General features: G+C 30.9%; 1 protein-coding gene across 1 annotated transcript in view; it reads right to left on the bottom strand.

Annotated features, from left to right (window-relative positions):
* LOC145243689 (cilia- and flagella-associated protein 45-like) overlaps positions 1-26,555 on the bottom strand; it is a 136,419-nt gene that overhangs the window by 40,134 nt on the left and 69,730 nt on the right. Inside the window, exons 4-5 of the mRNA XM_080106749.1 lie at positions 24,863-25,210; positions 10,395-10,502 (exon numbers count right to left, since the gene is read on the bottom strand). Coding sequence (XP_079962875.1) covers positions 10,395-10,502; positions 24,863-25,210 — 456 coding nt within the window. The remainder of the gene's footprint in view (positions 1-10,394; positions 10,503-24,862; positions 25,211-26,555) is intronic.

Below are 26,555 nucleotides of genomic sequence, written 5' to 3'. Positions count from 1 at the left end.
TATTAGGTAACACTTTGAGGCAACATAAAACTTTACATTTTACATTTTAATAATTTTAGGTAACACTTTTCAGCAACATGACACTTTACATTTTACATTTTAATAATTTTCGGTAACACTTTTCAGCAACATGACACTTTACATTTTACATTTTAATAAATTTAGTTACCACTTTGCAGCAATATGACACTTTACATTTTACATTTTAATAATTTTAGGTAACACTTTGCAGCAGCATTACATTTTAATAATTTTAGGTAACACTTCGAAGCAACATGACACTTTACACTTTACATTTTAATAATTTTCGGTAACACTTTGCAGCAATATGACACTTTACGTTTTACATTTTAATAATTTTAGGTACCACTTCGAAGCAACATGACACTTTACATTTTACATTTTAATAATTTTAGGTACTACTTTGCAGCTACATTACACTTTACATTTTAATTATTTTAGGTAACATTTTGCAGCAATATGACACATTACATTTTACATTTTAATAATTTTAGGTAAGACTTACATTACATTTTACATTTCACATTTTAATAATTTTAGGTAACACTTTGAGGCAACATTCCCCTTTACATTTTACATTTTAATAATTTTAGGTAAGACTTACATTACACTTTACATTTTACATTTTAATAATTTTAAGAAACATTTTGCAGCAACATTACCCTTTACATTTTACATTTTAATCATTTTAGGTAACACTTACATTACACTTTACATTTTACATTTTAATAATTTTAGGTAACACTTTGAGGCAACATAACACTTTACATTTTACATTTTAATCATTTTAGGTAACACTTACATTACACTTTACATTTTACATTTTAATAATTTTAGGTAACACTTTGAGGCAACATAACACTTTACATTTTACATTTTAATAAATTTAGGTACAACATGACACTTTACATTTTTATATTTTTAGGTAACACTTACATTACACTTTACATTTTACATTTTTATAATATTAGGTAACATTTTGAGGCAACATAACACTTTATATTTTACATTTTAAAAATTCTTTTAGGTAACAATTTTCAGCAACATGACACTTTATATTTTACATTTTAATAATTTTAGGTAACACTTTGAAGCAACATAACAATTTACATTTTACATTTTTATAATTTTAGGTTATACTTTGCAGCAACATTACACTTTACATTTTACATTTTAATAATTTTTGGTAACACTTTGCAGCAACATTACACTTTACATTTTAATAATTTTAGGTAACACTTTTCAGGAACATGACACTTTACATTTTGCATTTTAATAATTTTAAGTACCACTTTGCGGCAATATGACACTTTACATTTTACATTTTAATAATTTTAGGTATCACTTTGCAGCAATATGCCACTTTATATTTTATCTTCTCTATATAAATAAAATGAACTCATTTTTTCCCCTCCGACTTTGACGTTTATAGGACTGCACCTGTATACATTTGGTGCAGCCGTATCATTCACAAACTTAATCACGAAATCTGCCGTATGTTATAGGGTTATTACATATCAAGGATCTCGCTGATCACAGTTTCCTATATTCTGTCTGGTGAGAGTCCACTGTAAAAATCGCTTACATTTAATGGAAGTAGTAAAGTAAACTCTCTCTAACAAATTCATCCTACCACTGCCACTCACTTACACCGTACCAGAACGTTCACAGGAGACATTTAAAACCGATCACCGGTTAGAATTTATCTAAAAACTGGACTGGACTTACACTGAAACGAACCATTCTTACTTTGCCATTGGTTAGCATAAAACATAAACACAATTTATAAAGCATTTATTATAATAAAATTAGATTCAAACAGAACACAATCCGTTACCTGGAATTGAATTCACAATTACATTACTTCGATTTCGTTATAACCCGCGTGGTTAAAGTTTAATGAAAACCTGAATTGACATTTACGTGAAACGCACCAAACTTACTTACTTACACAAACACAACTTCCGTTTCGCTCTTTCCTTACGTGCTTTTTTGCTTTCTTTCTTTCTTACATTTCGTTGTCTTTTTGCTTTATGGGTGATGGTGGTGGGGGTACTTCCCTATCTTTATCTTTCCTTTCGGTCTTTCCTTCTTTCTTTCTTTTCTCTCCATTTTCTGCTCTTTCCATTGTTAAAACGAAACGAAACAACCGGATATTCCAGGTTTTACTTACACTCTATCACTCTACGACTATTACTTGTGTATCCAACTCTATTTGTGCCAGTAAAAAAAAAGTAGCATTTATTGCTTTTGGTAATAATTATTAATTGCTTATTTCTTTTGTTTTTCACCCTTTTTTTTACACTAACCATTCTTTAATCTCACTATAAATCGATTTTTCGAACTACATTTTAGTTGGGGGGGGGGGGCCATTCCAACCTCCGAAGAGGGTTTGTATTACTGTACACATAGATTCGAAAAAGTTGTCAAAAAAAAAAAAAAATACATAACAAATAAATGTTTTCAAAGCCAAGATCAGTTACTTTTCTGCAAAACTGGATATCTTTTTCGTGTTTTTATTCAATGTAACATATTTATTCGGCTCGAAAACCATACAGTGTTTACCGATGTATTCGAAAATTATGAAAGGCGTCTCACAACCTCTTTAACACCGTAAGTATAGAAAAAGGTGTTATAAATAAAAAAAAATATACAAAATACTATAAAAAACACGCCGAATATATGTCAACCTATGTCGCATTAACATGTATTGAGCGAGTTTTTATTTATAACATCTTTTCCCAATTCAATGTAACATGTTTATTCAGCTCGAAAACCATACAGTGTTTACCGATGTATTGGAACATTCAAGATGGCGTCTGATTCTCTCTTTAACACGGTAAGTATGGGAAAAGATCTTATAAATTTTGTATAGTTTTTTTATTATTTATAACACCTTCTTCCATACTTACGGTGTTAATGAGGGTGTGAGACGCCATCTTGAATTTTCGAATACATCGATAAACACTGTATGGTTTTCGAGCTGAATAAATATGTTACATTGAATAAAAACACGAAAATTATATCCAGTTTGGTTTTTGTTATATATTTGTTTTTGTTTTTTTTCACAACTTTTTCGAATCTATGTGTACAGTAATACAAACACCCATTTTGTGTTTTATATAGATAAAGTACAATTGTTGAATATTCGTTGGGGGGGACAATTAAATAATCAAGAAAGATTAAAATGAAGCGAAATTTAAGTTTCCGTTCCATATTTACAACAACCGTAAAACAGTGCATACTCAGCAAGTTTTATCGTATTTTATTTCTTTTTTTTCATAATTAATGATGGAAGTATTTTTCTGTTTATTTTCTTAACATCTGTTAAAAAAAAAATAATTTGTACATTCTCTTGAAAAAACCCCCCAAACTTTTCTCTACTTTCACATGTGTTCCATTTTAACAAACTGAGCCACAGCAACGCGTGGCCGGGTACAGCTAGTATTTTAATAATTTTAGATACCACTTTTCAGCAACATGACACTTTATATTTTATATTTTAATAATTTTAGGTACCACTTTGAGGCAACGTAGCACTTGACATTTTAATAATTTTAGGTACCACTTTGAGGCAACATAGCACTTTACATTTTAATAATTTTAGGTACCACTTTGAGGCAACATAGCACTTTACAATTTACATTTTAATAATTTTAGATAACGCTTTGCAGCAGCATTACACTTTACATTTTAATAATTTTAGGTAACACTTTCATTACTCTTTAGATTTTACTTTTTAATAATTTTAGTTAACACTTTGAGGCAACATGACACTTTACATTTTACATTTTAATAATATTAGGTTACCCACTTATGAAATTGTGTTATGCTGGCTACATAAATCTTTATTCTTTACTGTTATAAATAATATTCTCTTTTGAAACAATAAATATCTATCAGCTTCAATAATTTTAAGAAAGAAATAACACTTTATTCTTCCGTAAAAATTATTGCCACTATCAGCTAAATATTGTTTAAATTAAACTAGTGGCCTTTTCTTTCTTACTTCTTTTACAGCAATCAACGATGTATTTATATCAAAAAATGTTTTTCTAACACTAAAATTGTCAGCTAAATATTTTTTTAAATTAATAAAAACGAATGCTACTTTTTATAATATAATTATTTTTAAATAGTTTTAGTCGACGGGAGGACATAAACTGGTTTTGTAACGATTCCTTTTAAAATTGATAAAATCGATTTTTATCATAGTAACATCAGATTAATCAATAATCAGTATCATTTGCGAATCGGACATTTTTGATATGTGTGTGAAAGGCGATAACATAGGTCGGAACCTGAAATGTTTTTTTCGTTTTATAATTTTACTCTTCCAATTCCATAGTTGTGTCGTTCAAACTCCAGAAAACGGCAGCGTGTTGTTTATATAGATGCACAGTATTGTCTTCTCATAACAGTGCTATTCTAATTACTGCAGCTCTCCGAAATACTTGAAATACTTGTTTTGTTTGATGCCTGAAAGGATAGCTTAGACTAACATATTTGCCCCGTCTCTATTTCTTATATATATTTTCTGACAACGACTTCCTATCAAAGATGCCTTTCATTTTAAAAAGAAAACAAATGTTTCTTCAGAACATTGTTTATACCAACGAGCAAATTTTATAAGTTTCAGACTTAACATAAGGAATCTATGGGATATGAACCTCCTTTAAAGCTTCAAATATATTCTATTTTGATTATATTTATGTTATAAAATTCGTTGAGGAAGAAAATGGAAGGGGTTCTAGATCTGATTTTAATGAAATTCCAAACCATATCAGAGTAAAACGGATAGAGATTAAGAGGATGGTATAAATAAGTAAATAACGAAAATAAAGAACCGAAGGAAATGTAGAAAAGTAACATGTGCCTTTAGTTGAAGGTGCGAATTAATGACGTCTTTTTACTTTCAAAATTGGTTAAGGGAACTGAATGTAATACGCTCCCATACACACACACACACACACACACACACACACACACACACACACACACACACACACACACACACATATATATATATATATATATATATATATATATATATATATATATATATAAATGTAACTCTTGGTTCGTTCAGAAATAATTGTCTAAAAACCCACTGGACGGATGGCTTCCACGTTTTGGTATAATATGTTTACTATATCCATGTGTGTTTTTATATATTTCTTTTTAATTATAACATTATACTTCATTTTTCTATGATAAATAGGTGGATTTCTTTGTACCGAGAGGCCATTTTTTCTATTTAGGGACAATTATTTATTACCGCTTCCTGTCACGTGACCAGTGTTACAATTTAGCGGTTTTCCTGCTAGATCTGGAGATTTCGTTTGCAATCTGGCGGGGAAGTCTAGAAAATCTGGAGATATTTGGCACCCACACACCCGCATTAGATTATTAAAAAATGAAGAAAAGCGCTTGAAAATACTTTAAAACATAAAATAAACTCATTCATGTAAGTAAAAAAAAAGTAGCATTTATTGCCTTTGGTAACAATTATTTATTGATTATTTGTTTTGGTTTTTACCTTTTTCGACTAACCATTCTTAAATCTCACTATAAAATCGATTTTCCCAAGTACATTTTAGGTGGGGAGGGGCATTCCAACCTCCGAAGTTTACGATCTAAAATTGTAAAAAGCAAGAAACAACAGCAAAAAAAAAAACTTATACCAATACAGTAGAAGTTAATTATCTACCAACCTAAATACTTTTAATATGCTAAACAAAGTTTTTTTGTTTTTTATTTTTCTAATTTCAAAATATGTTGCACCATTATTGTGATGTTTAATTTGCAGTATATTTCAATTTAACTTTTATTATAAAAAGTTTGAGTTTATGATTTGTTTCCTGCAAAAAAAAATACCCTCTCTGAAAAAAAAACAGGCAAAACTAGCTGATAAAATATGTAAGCCTTCTGGGGAGCTAACCGCTTCAATATAATTCCAGAAACATATAGTGAGAAAACACGGAACATCTTATATATTGAATATACTATATTTATAATTTTTTTATTGTAGGAAGTCAAAATATGGATTTTTTTTAGGAGGGGGGATTGGTATTTTTTTAAATTTCAGACGATAAAAATTAAAAATCCAGCGATTTTCTGGACATTTCTTTCTCCTGATCTCGCGGTATTTTTTAAATCTCAGTTGACAACATTGCATCACTAAAAAAACACTACAGGCTTAATGTAAACAGAATGTGTTTACAATATCGATAAATATTCAATGAGTTATATTACATGATTATTGATAATGTAACCATGTGATTGAAATTTAATTTAAATTAACCACACTTGGTCGCTTGGTAGGTACAATGAATGTCGACGCTCAAAGTGTGTACACATTTTGACTCCTCCCATTACTTAAAAATTCATCAAAAATCAGGAAATTAACGAATTTTAATGAAAATTGCAGTATTTTTCAAATAATGATCGCGGAATATAATGAACTAATTATTTTTCTTAACTCTTTGTTTAAACAAAAAATACCTTTACTAAAGTTATGGTTTTCAGTAGTAAATAAAAAAACGCAAGAATTTATTTTTGCTTTTTTTAAAGCATCGTAATTTGTAATTACGATGCTTTATTTTATTTTTGCTTTTTTTAAAGCATCGTAATTTGTAATTACGATGCTTTAAAAAAAGCAAAAATAAATTCTTGCGTTTTTTTATTTACTACTGAGAACCATAACTTTAGTAAAGGTATAAATAAAAAATAATTTTTACAGTAACATTACGAAAAAAAAAACCCTAAAGTCCGTATTAATGAATTCGATATAACTCGAAGAAAAATGAATTCTCGCATACTATTCAGGAAATTAAAGATTCAATTAGATTCCTATTTCAGTCACCTAAATTATTTAGGGTGCAATGAGTTTAGGAATTTATAGCCAAACCTAAATATTTTTTTGGTAAATATCCAGATACGCTACTATAGAACACCGACCACTCTAATTTGTTTGGGGGGAGGTGATGTTAGGGCGCGCGTGCCCCAACATCACCCCCCCCCCCGCTCGCACCCCCAATGTACAAAGTAAAATCTTCGGAAAATGTTAAATGGTGTTCTAATTGGTAAATGTCGGAAAATTTGAAAATTCTATGTTCCAGGTAAAAAAAAAAACAGATAAATTACCCCCCTACTCCAACTTGGTGTGCTTTCCTTTTCTTATTTTCTTTCTTTTTCAGCTTCTTTTAAATTTTCCACCCAAAAAGCGCTATAATGTATTTTTGAAAATTAGAAAATTCTATGTCCTGAAAAAAAAATCCCCTCCCCCCAACGTAGTTTGCTTGGTGAAGTCGTCGTTTATGCTACAGAGTGCATGCGCGTAGCATAAACGGAAGCCGAAAAATGGTGGAAAGAAGTTCGTGGGTTCAGGGGTAAATACCATGCAAACGGTAAATTTGCCCCAAGTTTGACTATCAGATTCCTTGTCAGCGACCTCAATTACCTATAAAAAACAAATTAGAGTGGTCGGTGTTCTGTAGTAGCGTATCTGGATATTTACTTTTTTTTTCTTGCTTAAAAAAATAGCATTAATACAGTAAGTTAAGTAAAATTTGCATAGAATGCTCTGCTTTACGGTTGTAAAAATGGAACGGAAATTTGAATTCCGTTCCCTTTTAAATTCGGTACATTTTTACATTACGTCCAACTCATCGTTCACATTCGAAACGTCAACTTTTATAGCTTTTCGAGTATTCTGGCAAGGTTAGGGGTGTCTATTCCGAAAGTTGTTCTTAACATGGGTAGATTGGTAGGTGTGTAAGAAATTTCGTGAAAAATAGTGAATAATTTCACCCCGTCTTTCCAAGCTTATAACTCCTCGAAAAATGTAAGTGAAGCCCTATTTTTTTCCAATTAAAGGAGCAATGACCAAGGTTTCATTAAAAAAAACAAAAAAAACATGTTTTTTTTTTAAAGTTTTAACTTCAGACTTTACAGGTAAATTTCTAAAAAAACACTACTTTTTTGTTTTAAATTTGAATATATTATTTATTTATTGACCTTTTCTCTTCAATTTATGATTTATTTACTTTTTAATAGACATTTCAAAATGGGAGGCGTGAATTATTCGACCCCCTGTCGTTCCAAGCTTATAACTACTCGAAAAATGTAATTCAAGCCCTATTTTTTTTTTTCAATTAAAGGAGCAAGGACCAAGGTTTCATTAAAAAAAACAAAATAAAAAACAAACAACGTGGTTAAAAAAAAGGTTTTAAACTTCGAACTTTACAGGTAAATTTCTAAAAAACACTACTTTTTTGTTTTAAATTTTAATATATTACTTATTGACCTTTTCTCTTCAATGTGTGATATATAAAACTTTGGTGTGTAAATTAATTATTTACTTTTTACTAGACACTTGAAAATGGGGGCGAGGCGGGAATAAAAACGTTTGTCTAAAATATTATATTCAGTTTATTGGAAAGAGTATAAAATTTCATATTGACCCTGAAAATATCGTAAAAATAGAACCAATAGAAAAATTTTGATAGATTTTTAAAGTTTAAAAATTGAAAAATATTGAGTTCATAAAATTCATTACTGTTTAAAAAAATATTTCTATTACTTTTAAAATAACTTTAATAGTTTATTTTGGAAGTATAATCCATAAAGAAAATAAACAACTCACTTTTAAAGGAGAAATTACGAGATTTTTATATTTTATTCGCAGTTTCATGATAGGGGTGTAAAAAATTCCTACAAAATTTCTGATACATCTACTAGATTGGAGTGTTTATTCATTGTAAACGTACCCGACAACCTATAAATGTCGACATTTCCAATGTGAATGGTAAGCTGGAGTTATGTAAAAAAAATAACAAAAAGATATACCAAACTGACTTTTTCGTTTAAAAATGGAATTATTTCCCTTTCGTTATTAACTTTAAAAAAAAAATTTTTTTAAATAAATATTTTGTGTTTTATATACATAAAGTACAATTGTTGAATGTTACTGTTTTGATTATAGTCGTTTGGGGGGGCACAATTAAAAAATAAGAAAGATTAAAACGAAGCGAAATTTAAGTTTCCCTTCCATTTTTACAACAACCATAAAACAGTGCATACTCAGCAAGTTTTATCGTAATTTATAAGCATATTGAAACACTAAATCAACATTTTATTTATTTTTTTGCATAATTAATGATGGAAGTATTTTTCTGTTTATTTTCTTAACATCTGTTAAAAAAAATAAATAATTTGTACATTCTCTTGAAAAAAAGAATCAAACTTTTCTCTACTTTCACATGTGTTCCATTTTAACAAACTGAGCCACAGCAACGCGTGGCCAGGTACAGCTAGTATATATATATATATATATATATATATATATATATATATATATATATATATATATATATATAAATGTAACTCTTGGTTCGTTCGGAATTAATAGTCTAAAAACCCACTGGACGGATGGCTTCCACGTTTTGGTATAATATGTTTACTATATCCATGTGTGTTTTTATATATTTCTTTTTAATTATAACATTATACTTAATTTTTCTATGATAAATAGATGTTTTTCTTTGTACCGAGAGGCCATTTTTTTTATTTAGGGACAATTATTTATTACCGCTTCCTATCACGTGACCAGTGTTACAATTTAGCGGTTTTCCTGCTAGATCTGGAGATTTCGTTTGCAATCTAGCGGGGAAGTCTAGAAAATCTGGAGGTATTTGGCACCCACACACCCGCATTGGATTATTAAAAAATAAAGAAAAGCGCTTGAAAATACTTTAAAACATAAAATAAACTCATTCATGTAAGTAAAAAAAAAACAAACGACATCTTTTTTTTAAAAAAAAAAAGGTTTTAACTTCGGACTTTACAGGTAAATTTCTAAGAAACACTACTTTTGTGTTTTAAATTTTAATATATTATTTATTGACCTTTTCTCTTCAATTTGTGATATATTACACTTTGGTGAATAAATTATTTACTTCTTAATAGACATTCCAAAATGGGAGGCGTGAATTATTCTACCCCCTTTCTTTCCAAGAAAATGGGGGGGGCGTAAATAAAAAAAAACGTTTGTATAAAATATTATATAAGGTTTATTGGAAAGAGCATAAAATTTCACATTGACCCTAAAAATATCGTAAAATTAGAATCAATAGAAAAATTTTGATAGATTTCTAAAGTTTAAATTATGTATCAGGCAGAGAGTTTTCCAACATTTCAGCTTCCGACTATACATTAAGGAGGGTTTCAGTGTTGTCGCTTAACATGTTAAAGTATTTTACTGTCAAATTAATTATATTTTTATCATAACATCTCAAGGATGAAATGAGGAACACTATGCCCTCCCTGTTTCGTACATTACGAAGTAAAAATGTTCAAACAATTTTTCTTACCGCCTTTTTCCTTTGAAATTCTAACACATGCAATTCCTCAAGTTTTTCTTGTTTTTCTTGTCGTATTTTGATATCTCGAAGTTCATCGTTGGTCTTTTTTAGTTGATTCTGTCGAAAAAGAAAAAAAAATACCTTCTTTATACAAGGTGTCTGGCGATATTAAATTTTCTCACTCATAAGCTTTTATATAGAATTCGTAGTTATGGGCCGACATCTGTCGACTGTTTCTCTTGTACCAAACAGTTATAAACAACGTTTCCAGTTTCATTAAGTTTCAAATAATTGTATACTGAAAATTTTTTTTACAAATCTATTCCTTTCTACGTTCAAATCATGTTATGATTTTTAGTAATAAAGTAAATGCTTTGATTTTCAGTAATAAAGAAAATGTTATGATTTTCAGTAATAAAGTAAATGTTATGATTTTCAGTAATAAAGTAAATGTGATGATTTTCAGTAATTAAGTAATTATGATGATTTTCAATAAGAAAGTTAATGTTATGATTTACAGTAATAAAGTAAATGTTATGATTTTCAGTAATTAAGTAAATGTTTTGGTTTTCATTAATAAAAAAAATGTGATGAGTTTCAGTAATAAAGTAAATGTTTTGATTTTCAATAATAAAGTAAATGTTATGATTTTCAATGATAACGTAAATGTTATGATTTTCAGTAATAAAGTAAATGTTATGATTTTCAGTAATAAAGTTAATGTTATGATTTACAGTTATAAAGTAAATGTTATGATTTTCAGTCATAAAGTAAATATTATGATTTTCAGTTATAAAGTAAATGTTATGATTTTCAGTCATAAAGTAAATGTGATAATTTTCAGTCATAAAGTAAATGTTATTATTTCCAGTACGAAAGTAAATGTTATTATTTTCAGTAATAAGGTAAATGTTATGATTTTCAGTGATAAAGTAAATGCTATTATTTCCAGTACAATAGTAAATGTTATGATTTTCAGTAATAAAGTAAATGTTATGATTTTCAGTAATAAAGTAAATGTTTGATTTTCAGTGATAAAGTAAATGTTATTATTTTCAATAATAACATTTACTTTAATAAAGTATATATGATGATTTTCAGTAATAAAGTAAATGTGATGATTTTCAGTAAAAAAAGCCAGTGTTATGATTTTCAGTAATAAAGTAAATGTTATGATTTTCAGTAATAAAGTAAAAGTTATGATTTTCAACATTAAAATAATCAATGTGATGATTTTCAGTAATAAAGTAAATGTTATGATTTTCAGTAATAAAGTAAATGTTATGATTTTCAGTAATAAAATAAATGTTATAATTTTCAGTAATAAAGTAAATGTGAGGATTTTCAGTAATAAAGTAAATGTTATGATTTTCAGTAATAAAGTACATGTGATGATTTTCAGTAATAAAGTAAATGTTATGATTTTCAATAATAAAGTATATATGATGATTTTCAGTAATAAAGTAAATGTGATGATTTTCAATAATAAAGTAAATGTTATGATTTTTAATAATAAAGTAAAAATGTTATGAGTTTCAGTAATAATAAAGTAAATGTGTTCATTTTCAGTGCTAAAGTTGATGTAATGATTTTCATAAATTAATAAATGTGATGATTTTCAGTAATAACATAATTGTTATGATTTTCAGTAATAAAGTAAATGTTATAATTTTCAATAATAAATAAATGTTATGATTTTCAATAATAAAGTATATGTTTTGATTTTCAGTAATAAAGTAAATGTTATTATTTTCAGTAATAAAGTAAAAGTATGATTTTCAGTAATAAAGTAAATGTTATGATTTTCAGTAATAAAGTAAATGTTATGATTTTCAGTAATAAAGTAAATGTTTTGGTCTTCAGTAATAAAAAAATGTGATGATTTTAAATAATAAAGTAAATGTTTTGATTTTCAATAATAAAGTAAATGTTATGATTTTCAATAATAAAGTAAATGTTTTGATTTTCAGTAATAAAGTAAATGTGATGATTTTCAGTAATAAAGTAAATGTTATGATTTTCAGTAATAAAGTAAATGTTTTGGTTTTCAGTAATAAAAATATGTGATGATTTTCAGTAATACAGTAAATGTTTTGATTTCAATAATAAAGTAAATGCTATGATTTTCAATAATAAAGTAAATGTTATGATTTTCAATAATAAAGTAAATGTTTTGATTTTCAATAATAAAGTAAATATGATAATTTTCAATAATAAAGTAAATATTTTGATTTTCAATAATAAAGTAAATGTTATGATTTTCAGTAATAAAGTAAATGTTATGATTTTCAGTAATAAAGTAAATATGATAATTTTCAATAATAAAGTAAATATTTTGATTTTCAATAATAAAGTAAATGTTATGATTTTCAATAATAAAGTAAATGTTATGATTTTCAGTAATAAAGTAAATGTTTTGATTTTCAGTAATAAAGTAAATATTTTGATTTTCAATAATAAAGTAAATGTGATGATTTTCAGTAATAAAGTAAATGTTATGATTTTCAGTTATAAAGTAAATGTTTTGGTTTTCAGTAATAAAAAATATGTGATGATTTTCAGTAACAAAGTAAATGTTTTGATTTCAATAATAAAGTAAATGTTATGATTTTCAATAATAAAGTAAATGTTTTGATTTTCAATAATAAAGTAAATGTTTTGATTTTCAATAATAAAGTAAATGTTATGATTTTCAATAATAAAGTAAATGTTTTGATTTTCAATAATAAAGTAAATGTTATGATTTTCAGTAATAAAGTAAATGTTATGATTTTCAGTAATAAAGTAAATATGATAATTTTCAATAATAAAGTAAATATTATGATTTTCAATAATAAAGTAAATGTTATGATTTTCAGTAATGAAGTAAATGTTATGATTTTCAGTAATAAAGTAAATGTTTTGGTTTTCATTAATAAAAAAAATGTGATGATTTTCAGTAATAAAGTTAATGTTATGATTTTCAGTAATAAAGTAAATATTATGATTTCCAGTAATAAAGTAAATGTTTTGGTTTTCATTAATAAAAAAAATGTGATGATTTTCAGTAATAAAGTAAATGTTTTGATTTTCAACAATACAGTAAATGTTATGATTTTCAGTAAAAAAAGTAAATGTTGTCATTTTCAGTAAAAAATTAAATGTTATCATTTTCAGTAATAAAGTAAATGTTATGATTTTCAGTAATAAAGTAAATGTGATGATTTTTAACAATAAAGTAAATGTTATGATTTTCAGTAAAAAAGTAAATGTTATCATTTTTAGTAATAAAGTAAATATGATGATTTTCAATAATAAAGTAAATATTATGATTTTCAATAAAAAAGTTAATGTTATTATTTTACATAATAAAGTAAATGTGATTTTCAGTAAAAAATAAATGTTATGATTTTCAATAATAAAGTAAATGTTATGATTTTCAATAATAAAGTAAATATTATGATTTTCAATAATAAAGTAAATGTTATTATTTTCATAAATTTTCAGTAAAAAAGTAATGTTATGATTTTCAGTAATACAGTAAACTTCTAAATTTACTTTTTAATTAAAAAGGTGTTTTACTAATGTTTCATAAATGTTATTTAGAAAATTTCCCTGTAAAAGATTTTATATTATTGTTTTTTATTTATTATGACTGTGTGATGCAGGGGATAACGTATGGTTTCTCACGGTTTCAGAACCGTGGTGTATCAGCCAGTTTTCCCAGGTGCATGAGTATGAAATAGCTAAAGTATCACCATAGAAACAAAAAAAAACGCGTTTGAATGGAATAATGACGTAGATAAATACGTAAATCGTTAACACAGTTAGTAAAATACATTAACACTAAAATATGACACTTTTAAAATACATTGATACTTAAATATAACACTTTTAAAATATATTGATACTTAAATATAACACTTTTCAAATATATTGATACTTAAATATAACACTTTTAAAATATATTGATACTTAAATATGACACTTTTAAGATATATTGACACTGAAATATAACACTTTTTGAATATATATATACTTAAATATAACACTTTTAAAATATATGTACACTTAAATGTAACACTTTTAAAATATATTGATATTTAAATATGACACTTTTACAATATATTGATACTTAAATATAACACTTTTAAAATATATTGACACTTAAATATAACACTTTTAAAATATATTGATACTTTAATATGACACTTTTAAAATATATTGATACTTAAATATGACACTTTTACAATATATTGATACTTAAATATGACACTTTTAAAATATATTGATACTTAAATATGACACTTTTAAGATATATTGACACTGAAATATAACACTTTTTGAATATATATATACTTAAATATAACACTTTTAAAATATATGTACACTTAAATGTAACACTTTTAAAATATATTGATATTTAAATATGACACTTTTACAATATATTGATACTTAAATATAACACTTTTAAAATATATTGACACTTAAATATAACACTTTTAAAATATATTGATACTTTAATATGACACTTTTAAAATATATTGATACTTAAATATGACACTTTTACAATATATTGATACTTAAATATGACACTTTTAAAATATATTGATACTTAAATATGACACTTTTAAGATATATTGACACTGAAATATAACACTTTTTGAATATATATATACTTAAATATAACACTTTTAAAATATATGTACACTTAAATGTAACACTTTTAAAATATATTGATATTTAAATATGACACTTTTACAATATATTGATACTTAAATATAACACTTTTAAAATATATTGACACTTAAATATAACACTTTTAAAATATATTGATACTTTAATATGACACTTTTAAAATATATTGATACTTAAATATGACACTTTTAAAATATATTGATACTTAAATATGACACTTTTAAAATATATTGATACTTAAATATGACACTTTTATCATGTAACAAGCATAATAAACTCAGTAGTGACACACGTACGCATGCACGTGGTGAGTAGTCCGTCTTAATCGATTATTCTTCATTTTTCCCCATGAAGTGGAGGGCGATGGTTGGAGATTATATTTTCGGTCTAGCTTTTTCAATGTCTGTGCACAGTTTATTGTCTACATCGCGTTACACATCGTCGCCAATCCTTATCAAAATATCGGTTATGGAAAATCTGGACAATTTAGGATTTCTAGGTTTTAGAGCAAGATCAAGGATTTCTAGGTTTAAGAGCAAGATCAAGGATGTAGATAGAATAGACGAGAATCAGTCTTTGGCCAATAACTTCGATTCTGTTCAACGTCCAGATTCGCTACCCTTATCATATTTGATCCAATAAAGTTGGCATCTAGTATGACCTTCGACATTATTTTTGAAGAATTTGGTCACGATCCAATTTTTCCAAATTTAATGTATGATGTTGTTCTATTTAATAATTATAATTCCAGCATGATAAGAATAATATTTTTTGAATAATTATTGTTTTCATTGCAATAATACTTGGTAATACTTAGTACAATATGATGTAAGTTACAGATAAGATTCTGGCACAGTAATAATTTACTTAGTAATTAGAAGTTAATTTTCACACAACCTTTTCTTTAATCAATTAATTTCTGTTAGATTAATAAAAGTTGTTATTTCTGCATTTACCGATCTGCGATTTCCACGAAGTTACTCGGGTGTGCCCGGAAGATGACGGAAATAACCGGAAACGGACGATTGCAATGCGATGCGAGAAACGCTTAGGCCAATCACCATGGTAGAACTAACTTATGAGAAAGCGATATCAAATGTTTTGTCGAGCTTTAGCCAATAAGAATGTAAGCAAGCGCATTTTTAAAATATAAATTGGAAGAAAATGAAGTTAAAAATTTAAGAAAATTATTCAGAAAATCAGAAAAGAATAAGACAGTTGTACTGGATTATTGTTGTTGGAGAAAAATGATATATTTTCTTCGCCTACAGCAGATTCCTCCATCAACCAACAAACAGTAACATAAAATAAACATTTCTGAAAAAAAAAACACTTTTTTTTCAACTTTCCCATCATTTTTTAAAATCTGTTTTCATATACACAAAACTTCCTTTCTTAAAAGTTAAAAAAAAAAACAAAAAAAAACATCGAAATAAAATTACATTTATCCAACAAAATATTTTTATTACAAAAAAACTAACATTTTTGACTTATGATTTTTGTTATCTTTTTTGTATTTATTCTATTTCCATGTTTTTCGGTTTAACATTATGATTTGCTAGTAGCAGTTTATCAGCCGGCCGTTTCCGGTTATTTCCCTCATCTGCCAGGCACATCCGAGTAACTTCGTGGAAATCGCGGGTTGGTAAATGCAGAAGTATCGAAAATTGTAATCACAAAATTTCAAAGATAGCTTCACATTTTATAAGAATTTTCGTTTCTTAGATATATTAAAACGCTCATGAATTATATAGGAAATATCTCTTTTATATCTTTTATAGATATACTAGCAGACCGCTCGGCATTGCTCGGTCATAAAATATGCTTAAATATGATATTTTGATTAATGCAGATTCCGTATTTATTATTATATTATATTGAACCTAATATATAGTAATGATTAAAAAAAATGTCTCGTGCGCCACTACTGAGAATCGAAACCGAAACGTTTAGTTTATCATTTACTTTTTCCTTTGACGTTAATGCCTGAGATATGAAGAAATGTTTGCTCCAATTGAAACATGAACTAATAGCTATTACGTTACGCATATTGATAAATCCATCGTTCGACCTTCACCTAGCAAATTTCATGTTTTTAAAAATGTTCACCCTTTTGGACCAATTTCCCCCGGCTAAAATCCAAATATAAAGTTTCACATGAGTTCGAATATCCTATATATTAATTTTCGAGTCTGTAGACCAAAAACTGACAGGGAAATTTGGTATGCAAAACTTTAAAAAAATACATATACGCATACATAAATATATAGAGAAGAGGTTTGTGTTTACAATGACCTTACGCAAGTATAAATCATGTAGAATATCTGCATGAATATAATTACACGTAATAGTTAACTAAAGATGATCATCCCATAAGAAAACCGAAAAAACTAATAGGAAATTAATTAAAATGAATGTTTAAAAGAATATGCAAATTAGCTAGATCTTTTGCAGATGAATGCAATTCCACAGCCCATATATAACAAAGTTGTATTTTATTGTTAATAAATAGAAAAAAAGGGAGTTTTAATATGAATATCAATACAGAAAAAAAATTATAGGAATATTGATTTTAGGCAACACAGTGTAAACTTGAACATTCAAGGCGTTCATGTATAAAAGTTATGCTTATATGCATTATTCACTCCTAAACTAATTAACTGATTATTATAAATTTTGAAACAGAGCTGCTGTGCCTCAAGGAATATAATGTAGGCTGTATTTAGTCTGATTCAGTTTTATGCAAAAGGGTAATAATGGTCCCTTGTGTGAAAATTCATATTTCATCCGATTTTTGTGAAGTTGTATCCAAAGACATCATTTAAAAATATTCAAATCTTTAGCATTTGAAAGGTAATTTGGGTGCATCGTATGGACACAATCTGGCATTTTAAAATTGAGATATTTCACATTTGCATAGAATTTGATCCATAGTTATAATTTATACAAGGTCCTTTGCATAAAATTTCTTCTTAAGAATAAATAAAAAGCATAAAAAGCATAAAAGTGGTTCGAAAATTCATTTCATCACACCTGAGACGCCTATTCTTTACTATTCAAAACCGAGAAACAAATGGTTTTCTTCTCTTTCGATGTTTTATTTCGGTACTACGAGGAGCGTGCAAGAAGTAATGCCCCTGACCAACTTTCCATAGCAGTAGAGCAACGAAACTTGGCACAGTTATTAGTCTTTCTCTACAGAGGAATCACCCAGAGTTATGCATTTCTCACATCGTTTGATGCAGCTCTGGGGACCGTTTTTGTAAAACACCCCAGGTTGGTCCTCCAACCACGACGTGACTTCAGAAACCAAGTCTGCATCATCTGGGAAACGCTTTCCTTTCAAAAACAACTTCATGGCTGGGAAGAGGTGAAAGTCAGAGGGCGCAAGGTCAGGAGAGTAGGGAGGATGGGGCAGGATTACATAACCACACGCCCGTGGTTTTGATCAAAGTACTGGGGCTGCTGTATTGCCATTTGGTGCATGGATTCTGGACCATGCAGTAGCTTCTAGTGGGGCCTCTCGATGCCATATTAGTGGGTAATTGTTACAGCTTTATCTTATCATGTTCTACAAAAAAAAATAATAATTTCTTCCTTTCCTTTTCTCTCTTAGTTTCCCCTCTCTGTCCTGCTCTAAGTAAATCTGACGACCTAGTCCACAAATTCCAAAATTCCATCAGGACAAGTTTCAACAAAAAATACACAATTAAACCCGGTTCTCCAACTTCCAATGTATACCCCTACTACCATGTCTCCTTCTCCAACATCAGGGGTCTACGTTCTAACCTTCCAGAGGTTGAAACCCAATTACAGGAAACTAAACCAGACCTTTTATTTTTAAGTGAAACTGGCATTGGACAGGCTATTTCCCTAGATGAGTTTGCAATTACAGGATACTCTAACTTAACTTCTAAATCTGACCCCCAAGATCGCCATGGGCATGGAATATGTGCCTATATTAAAGATAGCTTTCCATGTGGAAGGGACATCTCCAGGGAAGATCCTAACTTACCCTATATGTGCTTCCGGGTACTTTAGCTCACACTACTGCATTTATATTTACTCTCTATCGCCCCCACAACAGCAGAGTTACTATCTTTCAAAGCATATCTGAGAAAATTGACCAAGTTCTTTCTACTTATCCTTCAGCTAACATTCACGTATGTGGAGACTTCAATGTTCACAACGTCGAATGGTTGACCCACTCAAACAAGACCGATGATGAGGGGAGGTTCTCTCATGATTTCTCCATTGCCTATGACCTCACTCAGATTGTTCAGGAACCTACCCGTGTGCCCGATAATGACGGCCAGTATGCGAGCCTACTAGACCTTTTTCTCACAACTTGCCCTGAACTATGTTCAGTTTCTGTTCTGTCGCCTCTTGGATCTTCCGACCACTCTGTTGTATCAATTAAGATAAAAATGAAATGTAATAAGTCCCCAGACGTACCTCTTCATCGTACAGTATATCGATACACTAAGGCTGACTGGGATAGCTTCCGTACATTTACATCTGATCTACCTCTGCATTCCATGTTTAAAAAGGATGTGTCCTCTATAGTATTAGACCTAACTGAATGGTTAATTGTAGGTATTGACCATTTCATACCCTCGAAAAAGTTTCAGCAAAAACCTAACAGCCACCCATGGTTCTCTCCAGAATGTGCTGCTGCCATTGCGCACAGAAATCACTTTTTCCACTGCTTCAAACGTAATAGATGTATGGAAACTAAAGCCGTTTTCAGGAGTGCCAGCAACCATTGTAAGAAAGTAATAAGGAACGCAAGAGAGTTGTATGCTCAATCTGTTAAGTCCAAAGTAGCTGAGCAGCGGCTTGGTTCCCACCAGTTTTGGCAAATAGCAAACAGAATCCTGAACAGAAGCATGTGCTTCATCCCAACTATTATCAATGGACCTGAGGTAATCTCGTCAGCATCAGACAAAGCCAAACTCTTTGTCAAGAACTTTGCAGCTAATTCTACCCTTTGCGACCAAGACCGCCAACCCCCAATATTTCCTCCTGTATCAGAAAACACGCTATGTGATATACGTATATCTGTACGTGATGTTGCGAAGCTAATCAAAAACCTTGATTCGAGTAAAGCAACTGGCCCTGATGGTATTCCAATTATAGTACTCAAAAAACTTCAACCTGAACTAGCGCCCATACTTACAAAACTGTTTAAACGTTGTCTTAAGGAGAATAGTTTCCCATCTCCCTGGAAAATCTCATCAGTATGCCCTGTATTTAAGAATTCAGGTGATCGTTCATCCCCCTCTAGTGTACAGGCCAATAAGTCTCCTGTGCATCATGAGTAAGTTGCTAGAATCTGTGTTAAATACAGAAGTAATCAACCATCTCAACAAAAATAACCTTCTTAGTGACACTCAATATGGTTTCCGTTCTGCTAGATCTACAGCAGATGTCCTTACAGTTATATCGCATAGGATTAGCAAATCTCTCGACGGTGGCAATCTTTCTAGGGCAATTGCTCTTGACATATCTAAAGCCCTTGATAGGGTATGGGATAAAGGTTTACTTCATAAGATCGCTAGCTATGGTATAGCTGGAAATGTCTCAATTATTAAATCATTTCTTTCTGATAGGTTCATAAGAGTAGTAGTTGAGGGGCAAAAATCAGAAGCTCAGAGTATTAATGCCGGTGTCCCTCAGGGATCCATCCTGGGCCCAACTCTTTTCCTGATCTACATTAATGATCTTCCAAATCATATCCTTACATCATTTGTAGACATTTATGCTGACGACACTACCATTTATGGTACCACATCTAAGACAGTAAACGACCAAGTTCTCTCCAATTCTCTCTCCTCTGATCTTGAGCACGTAGTACAATGGGGAAAGGAGTGGCTGGTTACTTTTAATGCATCTAAAACCAAGCTTCTCTCTTTACATCATCAACATTCTAATCCACATTTGTCATCAATTGAAATGAATGGCTCTCGTCTTCAGGAGGCCTCAAGTTTTGACAAGCTTCTGGGCTTGACCATTACTCCTGATCTTAAATGGAACATGTATATCAAATCTGTTGCCAAGGCCGCTGGAAAAATAGTGGGATCTTTCTATCGATCCGGTAGATATCTCACTGCTGATGCTATTCTCTATCTATATAAGAGCCAGGTACGTCCAAGGATAGAATACTGTTGCCACATATGGGCAGGAGCTGCTAGAAAGGACTTGTCCTGCCTTGATAGAGTTCAAAATAGACTTCGTAGCCTCGTAGGAGATGTCCTTTTCTCCTCCTTGCAACCTCTATCTCACAGAAGAGATGTTGCGAGTTTGTCTCTGATGTATCGTTATTTTCATGGAAAGTGTTCAACTGAGCTTCAATCTATGGTCCCCCCTCGCCAAACTTTCACAAGAAACACTCGTCTAGCTGAAAACACTATCAATAATTTCCCCCACTCTTTATCTGTGCCTAAACCTAAACGTAGATTCCATGAACAAAGCTCCTTTCTTAGAACTGCACGCCTGTGGAATTGTCTTCCGTTTTCCTGCTTTCCGGCTGACTACAATATGGTTGTGTTCAAGTCTAAAGTAAATAAGTTCTTGATGAGCCGTTCCATATAAGTTATTAAATTTACCAAATTTTCATTACTAATGATTACTATATTGACCAATTTCTACTGTACACTCTTTAACCCTTATCCTTGAGTGGCCTCTGGACCTTGATAATGTGGTGATGCCTTTGTAAAAAAAAAAAAAAAAAAAAGTTATAGACCGTTTCATACCCTCGAAAAAGTTCCAGCAAAAACCTAACAGCCAGCCATGGTTCTCTCCAGAATGTGCTGCTGTCATTGTGCACAGAAATCACTTTTTCCACTGCTTCCAACATAATAGATGTACTGAAACTAAAGCCGCTTTCAGGACTTCCAGCAACCATTGTAAGAAATGAATAATAAACGCAAGAGAGTTGTATGCTTAATTCGTCAAGTCCAAAGTAGCTGAGCAGTGGCTTGGTTCCCACCAGTTTTGGCAAATAGCAAACAAAATCCTGAACAGAACGTGTGCTCTATTCCAACTATCATCAATGAACCTGAGGTAATCTCGTCAGCATCAGACAAAGCCAAACTCTTTACCAAGAACTTTGCAACAAATTCTACCCTTTGCGACCAAGGCCACCAACCCCCAATATTTTCTCCTGTATCAGAAAACACGCTATGTGATACACATATATCTGTACGTGATGTTGCCAAGCTAATAAAAAACCTTGATTCCAGTGACGGTATTCCAATTATAGTACTCAAAAAACTTCAACCAGAACTAGCGTCCATACTTACAAAACTGTTTAAACGTTGTCTTAAGGAGAATAGTTTCCCATCTCCCTGGAAAATCTCATCAGTATGTCCTGTATTTAAGAATTCAGGTGATCGCTCATCCCCCTCTCAGTACATGCCAATAAGTCACCTGTGGTATCATGAGTAAGTTGCTGGAATTTGTGTTAAATACAGAAATAAGCAACCATCTCAACAAAAATAACCTTCTAAGTGACACTCAATATGTTTCCGTTCTGCAAGATCTACAGCAGATGTGCTTACAGTTATATTGCATAGGATTAGCAAATCTCTCGACGTAGGAAACCTTTCAAGGGCAATTGCTCTTAACATATCTAAGGTCTTTGATAGGGTATGGCATAAAGGTTTACTTCACAAGATCTCCAGCTACGGTATAGCTGGAAATGTCTCAATTATTAAATCATTTCTTTCTGATAGGTTCATAAGAGTAGTAGTTGAGGGGCAAAAATCAGAAGCTCACAGTATTAATGCTGGTGTCGCTCAGGGGTCCATCCTGGGCCCAACTCTTTTCCTGATCTACATTAATGATCTTCCAAATCACATCCTTACATCATTTGTAGACATTTATGCTGATGACACTACCATTTATATTAGCACACCTAAGACAGTAAATGACCAAGTTCTCTCCGATTCTCTCTCCTCTGATCTTGAGCACGTGGTACAATGGGGAAAGGAGTGGCTGGTTACTTTTAATGCATCTAAAATTAAGCTTCTCTCTTTACATCATCAACATTCTGATCCATATTTGGCATCAATTGAAATGAATGGCTCTCGTCTTCAGGAGGCCTCAAGTTTTGACAAGCTTCTGGGCTTGACCATTACTCCTGATCTTAAATGGAACATGTACATCAAATCTGTTGCCAAGACCGCTGGAAAAATAGTGGGATCTTTCTATCGATCCAGTAGATATCTCACTGCTGATGCAATTCTCTATCTATATAAGAGCCAGGTACGTCCAAGCATGGAATACTGTTGCCACATCTGGGCAGGAGCTGCTAGAAAGGACTTGGCCCGCCTTAATAGAGTTCAAAATAGACTTTGTAGCCTTGTAGGAGATGTCCTTTTCTCTTCGCTGCAACCTCTATCTCACAGAAGAGATGTTGCGAGTTTGTCTCTGATGTATCGTTATTTTCATGGAAAGTGTTCGACTGAACTTCAGTCTATGGTTCCCCCTTGCCAAACTTTCACAAGAAACACTCGTCTAGCTGAAAACACTATCAATAATTCCCCCCACTCTTTATCTGTGCCTAAACCTAAACGTAGATTTCATGAACAAAGCTTCTTTCTTAGAACTGCACGCCTGTGGAATTGTCTTCCGTTTTCCTGCTTTCCGGCTTACTACAATATGATCGTCTTCAAGTCTAACGTAAATAAGTTCTTGATGAACCGTTCCATATAAGTTCACAAATTTACCGAATTTTCATTACTAACTATATTGTCCAATTTCTACTGTACACTCTTTAACCCTTATCCTTGAGTTGCCTCTTGGCCTTGATAATGTGATGCCTGTGTAAAAAAAAATGCGAGTTATGGACCGGAGCGTTGTCCTGCAGGAGGAGAATACCTTTGCTGATCTTGCCCCGCTTCTTGATTTTGATAGCTTCCCTTAATTTCCTCAAAAGTGAAGCATAATAGGCTCCTGTAATTGTGGTACCCTTTGCCAGGAAATCTGTCATCACTACTCCGTCCTGGACCCAGAATACTGTGAGCATGGCATCTTTGGAGGTGGTGAGTCCAAGTGATTCCACTGCATTGATGTGCTTTGGTCTCTGGATCATAGTGATGGACCCAGGTTTCATCCTGTGTAATCTGTCTTTTGAAAAACTTTGACTCATCTTGGCACATTTCCAAATTCATCCTCGAGCACTCAACGCATTCTCACTTCTGGAATGGTGTGAGCAACCTGGGAATCCATCTGGCAGACACCTTATGCATATGCAAACGGTTATGAATTATAGTTTCCACAGACCCTGTACTAATCTTGACATCTTGGGCTATTTGGTGAATATTAATGCGCCGATTTTCAAAAAGGGCAGCCTCAGCTTGACGGACAGATGCTTCATGAATGGCAGAAGGGGCGCGATCAGGTCTGGGAGCTGTTTCCACAAACTTCCGGCCATGTTTTAATTCACGATGCCAGCATTTTACAAGGTCATATGATGGGGCATTATCACCATAAGTTTCTTTCATTTCATCAAAAGTCTCCTGTGGCGTGCATCCTTTCAAATACAAAAACCGGATCACTGCTTGACATTCAACAGGCTCCATTTCACACCTGACTCAGTTCAAACACCTGTAAAACAGAAAGCACAATTAGTTCAGAGCTGTAAATTGCCACATAACCCATAGAGATATAAATCATTGCACATGCAAAATTTCAGCTAGATCAGACAACTGAAAGTGGGTCAGAGGCATTACTTATTGCACACCCCTTGTAAATCATTGGTATTAGGTAAAAGAGAGAGAAGGAACGGAACTGACCCTTAATGCTAATTGATCCTGTTTTTTCTTTAAAAGTTGAGCTTCATCTTCAGCAATCAACTGTGCGACTTGCCTCCTCATCGCTTCATTATCAGCTTCTTTCTCTTCCAACTCTATCATCTTCCTTTGCTCCGTTTCCATAATTTGTTGCTTCAGTTGCTCGGCACCAATGGCCCTCACCATCTTCCGGTTCTTCTCGATCTCATCTTGGATTCGTATAGCATTCTGCCGGTCCACTTCCATCATCATGTCGAGTCGCAACTCTTCCACACTCATTTCGTTCTTGATGATTTTCTTCTCTTCAACTTGAGCGTCCAGAATTGCATGGCACTTGGCTTCATGAATCAGCTACAAAGATGAAAAAGTGAAAAAAAAAAATAAATAATGATGCAAAGATATTTCAGTGAAATATCTGTATGCTGATGTGTATAGACATATCAAATTATTTCAGATGCCAACAGTTAGAATAGTTGGTATAAGTCTCTCAAATATATATATATATATATAAAAGTGAACGTGTCTGTGTATCTATGTACATTGCCCTACGCAATTTTTGTCTACAGACTCAAAATTTGATGTGATCGGTTTTTGGTCAGAAATTTGGCTGTTAAGGGGTCAAAGTTCAACGATTTGATCTTTGAGAACTTTACCAAACTCCTCCGACAATTTTGGGTCTATGCACTTGAAATTTTAGATATAGGTTCCTTGAACATGGATCTAACTTAATAACTTGATTTGAGCCCAAAACAATAAATTTTAAGGGGTCATAATAGAGGTCAAAATTAAAAAAAATTGACCTCTGCGGTCTCTTCCAAATTACTCAGACAATTTCTGGTCTAAATATTTGAAATTTTACATAAAGGGTATTCAGAAATAGGGCAAGCTTTGTCATCAGTTTGGTCGAAAATTTTTAGTTACTAATATATAAATGCATGTATGTATGTATGTCTGTTTGCATGTCTGCCTTAAACTTTCAATAGAGGCGACGGATTTTACCAAGATCAGTATCGTTTTAAAGTTTGACCTCTCATACAACAAATATTGAAAAATTGGCTAAAAACATTAATATCTCCACCTTCAACTAGACACTTTTCTACAGGGGGGGGTCACTTTTTTGCCGATATTTTTGAAAGTTATCCTCTCCTTTAGATTTTCTAGCCTTAATTTAAAAAATGTCTCTTCTGGTTTGGCATAAACGTCAGGATTTTTCCCCATTCTTTTCCTCCTTTGCAGTACGGGTTCGAGCCTGCCTTCCTACTACCACTTTTTTTCTTTTTTGCTCAACATACACATCCAAACACTCAGGCAACGCCGGGCTGAAATGCTAGCACATCTATAAAAGTGAACGTGTTTGTGTGTGTGTGTCTGTGTGTGTGTCTGTGTACATTTTCCTACGCAATAACTCTGTCAATTTTCAGTTTACAGACTCGAAATTTGATATACAGGGTACTCAGATTTGCAAAAATCTATGTGATCGGGTTTCAGCCAGAAATTTCGCTGTTAAGGGGTCAAAGTTCAACGATTTGACCTTTGAGAACTCTACCAAACTCCTCCGACAATTTTGGGTCTAAACATTTTACATTTTAGATATAAGTTCCTTGAACATAGATTTAACTTAATAATTTGATTTGAGCCCAAAACAATAAATATTAAGTTTAAAAAATTACCGTTTTTTTTTGTTTTTTGGGGGTTT

Source organism: Euprymna scolopes, chromosome 22, assembly GCF_053919585.1.
Source record: "Euprymna scolopes isolate OS-2025 chromosome 22, ASM5391958v1, whole genome shotgun sequence".
NCBI lineage: Eukaryota > Metazoa > Mollusca > Cephalopoda > Sepiida > Sepiolidae > Euprymna > Euprymna scolopes.
The sequence above is the reverse complement of the archived record's forward strand: the minus strand, read 5'-3'. Positions and strand labels throughout refer to the sequence as shown.